Source organism: Centroberyx gerrardi, chromosome 13, assembly GCF_048128805.1.
Source record: "Centroberyx gerrardi isolate f3 chromosome 13, fCenGer3.hap1.cur.20231027, whole genome shotgun sequence".
NCBI classification, from domain to species: Eukaryota; Metazoa; Chordata; class Actinopteri; order Beryciformes; family Berycidae; genus Centroberyx; species Centroberyx gerrardi.
In genome coordinates, this window is record NC_136009.1 from 8495517 (window position 1) to 8501253 (window position 5737).

At 42.8% G+C, this 5737-nt stretch overlaps 1 protein-coding gene across 1 annotated transcript; it reads left to right on the forward strand.

The window, feature by feature from the left end:
* The first annotated feature begins 478 nt into the window (after positions 1 to 478).
* On the forward strand, positions 479 to 3946 carry cbln12 (cerebellin 12). Its single transcript, XM_071903697.2, has 4 exons — positions 479 to 677; positions 1528 to 2301; positions 2892 to 3011; positions 3100 to 3946. The coding sequence occupies exons 2-4, from the start codon at positions 2011 to 2013 to the stop codon at positions 3295 to 3297; spliced, it is 609 nt and encodes a 202-aa protein (XP_071759798.1). The 5' UTR covers positions 479 to 677; positions 1528 to 2010; the 3' UTR covers positions 3298 to 3946.
* The last annotated feature ends 1791 nt before the right edge of the window (positions 3947 to 5737 follow it).

The window sequence follows — 5737 nt, forward strand, 5'->3', positions numbered from 1 at the left end:
TGTCCATGACAGGACTTTGTTCATAATACATTCATATGCTCTAAATAACATTGAACCAATATCTACATTGAGCAACTGGTGCATATACGCCTAGTCTAGCTTTATACCTGCTAGAACACAGTAAGTACACTGCTTTATCTTGTAAAAGAAATGAAGAAGCTATGGAAAGCATTGAAGCTGGAAATGTTTTAATTCACGTGAAGGTGCTAAAAGAGTAAGAGGGAGCATTTGATCCTTTTTACTCAGCTTGAAGGCGCACAAGGAAGATTAATTGATTTGATTGCATATCACTGAAAAAAAGGCTTTAGAACTGTCACTTCACTTGGTAACTTTCCTCTTTGAAGCCGCTCAGATGCCTCATTTATCTGCCTATTTTATTTATTTCACTGTAAAGGTGAGTGGGCGGATGTAACAAAGCGGGCGAGAAAGAAGCACAGACAGAAAAAGAAAGGGAGGGGAGACAGAGAGAGGGAGAGAGAAAGAGAGAGAGGAGAGAGATTGAGAGAGATCAGAACATACTCTGGCATGGTTATGCTAAGACAGAGTGGCATTTTGTGAAAGAATGTGAAAGAAGAGCAAGACAACAAGGATTTTTGACCGTATTACTCCGCCTCGGAGAAAACAATTGTTTTCACCTGATATGGAATACAAGAAGTACATCGATCACATGGAAACAGGTGATATCCTATTTTTTTATTTTTTTTTATAAATGCTAGGATTGTACTGCAAGTAGGACATACCTAGTCCAGTCATTTTTAGCAGTTATATTATGGCAATAATGTGAACAAAAATAACATGGCAACAATGTGAATTCTGCATTCAAACAAAAAACAGCTATAATTGTGCGTCTTTAAATAAGTTTTACAAGACTGAGAAACAGATATTTGTACATATGTTGTTGCTAATCTTGGAAAAAGAAACCTTCACAGTATTGGGAAAAACTACTGAGCTGTATTGGATTAAATGCTTTAACTTAGTGGCATCATCTGAAGGCAAAAATGGCTCTGTTCCAGATTAACATTTCATTTCAATTAATTGGGAAAAACAATCACTGGGGAATTTGCCGAGAAAATTAAAGATGAACGGGAAAAATGAGAATATTTATGTATATATATGTGTGTGTGTGAAACAGAAGAGAGTGAGAGAGAGAGGGAGGGAGAGAGAGAGAGAGAGAGAGTGTGTGGGGGGGTGCATGTTGTGCAGCGTTGGGAGGGAGGGAGGGGGGTACGTGTAAAAGACAGATGGTCACTCAGTGGAGTTGTTCCCCCACTCCCTCTTTCTTTCTCACTCCCTCCTGGATCCTACATCCTTCCCCTGACAGCCGTCCAGAACCTTACCTCATCCCTTTTTTCTCCCTCACGTCTCCTCCGTCTCTCTCGCCGCCTCCTCCTCCGGCTCCATCAGCCTGCATCAAAGCTCAGAGTGTCGTATCCCAGTGTGATGTCACTTGACCTTACCCTATCTTCTCTAACCCCCCCCCCCCCCCTCCCATACTGTTTCTCTCTCTCTCTCTTGCCTTCCTCTCAGGTTGTGTTTGCTGAAGAAGTCGACTTCAACACCCAGGCACAGTGACCAACCAGCACGTAATCTACTGTAGAGATAGGAGAGATAGATATTGTGGGGGGGAAACAAGAAAAAAAGGAGAATAGAAGAGGAATAGCTGATACTATGGCCAATGAATAGTTTGTCTGAGTATCATTTGATTGTAAGACCTGTCTGTTAGTTTTACTGTTGCCGAGACACGTGTTGATTAACTTTTGTTGGAACCAGGCAAAAACTGACTTAGTAGAGGTTAGATAGAGCTAGAATAGACATTACCTCTCTTTCTACCTTAACCCCGGTGGTCAGAATTTGCTGGGATCAACGCTGAATTGTGACAGAGGTGTTTTGAGACTTTTCAACAGTTTCTCTTACCATAGCATGTTTATTCACACCTCAGGTCTTCTAAAGTGACGCTCCCCCATAGTAGAATCTATTAGAGATATACGGCTAAACGTCCCAGGATCCGTCATGCATCCCAGGTCAGTCCCTCTAGTCAACTTTGACCTCACTGTGCTGCTGGGTGTGCTTCTGCTCTGGGGCCCTCTGGGGTCCAGGGGGCAGAACGACACAGAGCCTATCGTCCTCGAGGGGAAATGCCTGGTGGTGTGCGATTCCACTCCCTCGTCCGAGCCTGCCGGGAACGCCCTGGGCATGTCGGTCCGCTCCGGCACCGGCCGGGTGGCCTTCTCTGCCACCCGCCAGACCAACCATGAGCCCACAGACATGAGCAATCGCACCATGATCATCTACTTCGACCATGTGAGTATATCACCGGGTTGCATTCGGTTTGTGCCATTTTGCATCCCTGGTTTAATTAAACCCCATGCTTTGCTGGAGATGTTAAATAACCATGGTAAAATGAAAGATAAAAATTGTATATCAAGTTAAAACAAACAAATGGAACTTAAAGGAAAAGTTCACCCCAAAATGAAAATTCAGTCATTATCTACTCACTCCCATGTCATTGAACACTCCATTGAAGTTGGTAGGACCACCAATCACACAGCCAGTTAGCCCCCATACTTCCAGCTTTTGCAGCATAATCTGAGTAAGCAAGAAGTCTGCAATCAACCAGAGCATTGTCAGTGAGGGAAAAAACTAGATAGTGAGGTAAATATTGGACATTTGGACTCACATTGCAATCGTTTGGCTACAAAACACATTGATTATGCTGCAGGAACTGTTTGGAGAAATCTGATGGACAATATAAGCTTTCTCTCAATTGCAGTTGCAACCAATTATACCATCACTGGTCTTGCGAAGAATCTTTTCCTTGTCATACCTTTTATACCTTTTACAATTTCATGTATATTTCTCATACCTTCTTGCCTGTCTCCAATTTGCATCAGATCTTGGTGAATGTGGGCAATCACTTTGACCAAGAGAGCAGTGTCTTCCTGGCACCAAGGAGAGGAGTCTACAGCTTCAACTTCCATGTTGTGAAGGCCTACAATAGACAAACGATCCAGGTATGATACCTCAACTATGACTCACGTGAGGACACACACACACACACACACACACTGAAGTCCAACCCCTCTGTGTCCTCTCTCCCAGGTTAGCCTGATGCTGAACGGCTGGCCGATGATCTCAGCCTTTGCGGGCGACCAGGACGTGACCCGAGAAGCTGCCACCAACGCCGGCCTGGTGATCATGGAGAGGGGGGACAAGGCCTACCTCAAGCTGGAGAGGGGCAACCTCATGGGAGGCTGGAAGTACTCCACCTTCTGCGGGTTCCTGGTCTTCCCCTTGTGAGGAGAACAGACAGAGGCAGGTTGGAGGGCTGCGAGGATGACGGGAGGAAGCGGGACCGAGAATGAGTTAGAACGAGTGAGTGGAGAGAAAGAGAGAAATATATAAGAGGGAAGGGGTAGGAGGAAAGGAAGCCTCTAATCTGTAGCTCTTTATTCATGTGCATCAAAGGATGAGTTAATAAAAGATTCGGGAAAATTGGAGGCAAGATTGTGCAAATTAATGTTATTTCTCACCTGAGAGGAAAAGCAACACGTTTGGAAAAAAAGAGGCGAAAAGATTGAGTGAACGTTGATTTCTCTGTGGATTCGGATTTCTCTGTTTCTGTGCATTAATATTTGATAGGTTTGGGATGCAAGAGACATTGTTATTGTAATAAATTCCTGAAGTAGCAGTGTGCAATGTGGGCTTAGGTGCAATGACTAAGTAAGAGCCCGTATCTTTGTTTTTGTTTTTGTCTTATTTCAGTTCAAAATGTTTGAAATACCGCTGTGTCCCACATGGCATCCTGTCTTGCTTACAAACTTTTTTGTTCCGCTGTGTCTTGTGACTGATGTTCCTCTATTTGCCTGTTAGTCCCCTGCAACAAATGTACATTTAAAAGGAGATTTATATCAAGAACAAAATATAAAAATAAATACAGATAACAATTTGCCTTTGTATGTTGCTTTAATAAGTGTACAGAAATGCATAGCATGGCCACACTGGTAAAAATATCTAACAAGTAATTAGTCTTAAAAATGTGTTTCCAATGCATTTTCCAATGCAGTTTCACCTTTTTCTTTGGGGAAAAAAAAGTGACAATATCTCAAAATAAAGCAGATCACACTTGTATCAAGATAGTGTCACTTGATACAAGAAACTTTTTGAAATAAGTTTATTCGATTGATTTGATTTGATTGAATGTTACACTGAAAACCAGGGAAATTACCTCTCCTCATTATCAGATTTTATTTTATTTTTTTTATATATTTTAAGATTAGACTAAAAGATGGATTTTTTTTATAGTGCAACTGTAGATCCCTCATCAGTACATTCAGCATTCCTTTTCTTACCTCCAGCCCATTTGGAAACAAGTAAGTTTACACTCTAATATGTTATGGGTTTGACAGTTTTATCTGCTTATGCAATATTTCCCCCCATGGTATTCTACCCAGTGCCATGGCAGCTGTTTGTAAATATAGCTCTCGCCAGCAGAGTTGGCGCGGACCGGGCAGACACCAGCATGGGGCAGAGTATAAGTGTGGTGAATAGCGGATACTCCTCACAGGGCTGCAGACAGATGGAGGCTTTGGCGAGCGAGCAGGCACATCTCTGCAGGGCTGCCATGGATAAAGTGTGGTGTGCTGTCACATTCAGTCACTTACGCTTCCCTGGTTCATGACCACCATCTCTCTCTCTCTCTCTCTCTCTCTCTCTCTCTCTCTCTCTCTCTCTCCCTCCCTCCCTCTCTCTCTCTATCTTTCTCTCTCTCTCTCACACACACACACACACATAATTTTTATGGTTTAGGACAGTCCAAAAATCATTAATGAAAATAGGGAGCCAAGACTCTAATCCATGGTGTCATATTAATGTAGACTGAGGCAGCTTCATTGATAATAGATTGAGGATTTTGTGATTTTGTGGATATATTTCTCTCAACATTTATATCTATGAGCTTTAGTTCCACAAGTATAAAATGTAGGATTTACCCAATGGACAGAAATAATAAAAATGGTAAATAAGAATACAAAACTGCTAAAATGGCTAATAGTCACACTTCACTGTCTGCTCCCACCTACTAGAGGGCAGCAAAGCCCCGGTCAGACACCAGTGAGGAGACATGATGTTGGTCAGTAAGTCATTAGGCCTGATAGCCCACTAAAAGCACAAAAGCCATCAGACTAGTACCTAAAGGAAAGCTGATAATTTCTTTCTATCTCAGAATATACCTCTGAATGTAGATTAGTTAGTCTGGGCACGAGGCCGGGGTGTGTATTTTTAGTAACGGCTATGCCACAAGATGTCTCCATTCATTTATTGATATGGGCTCTGTGTAATAAAATGCTGGAAAAACCGACGGGTCAGATAATATGGATATGCACTGCGTCATCCTTTAGAGATGAACAAAACACGTCTATTCCCTCCATTCAGTTTGATTTACAGACTACACACTGGTTGTGTGGGCGTCTGTGACAGTAAAATAGCAAGGATCGCTCAGCCAAACGATCCCAGCTAGGCCGCATTTATTGTTTTCTCAACCTAACTATGCCCATTGCTCACATCCCGCCCAGAATCGGTCTTATAATATGAGGGAATGCTCCTTTGGCCAATGAAATCGTAGTGTGCTGCCGGCTCGGGGAAATGTGGACCAATCATATTGGGACGGCATTCGAGGGGCACGCTTTCTACGCTTTCTCTGGCAGGAATGTTAGTTCCTGCTCTTCGCTGGCCGTTTCCT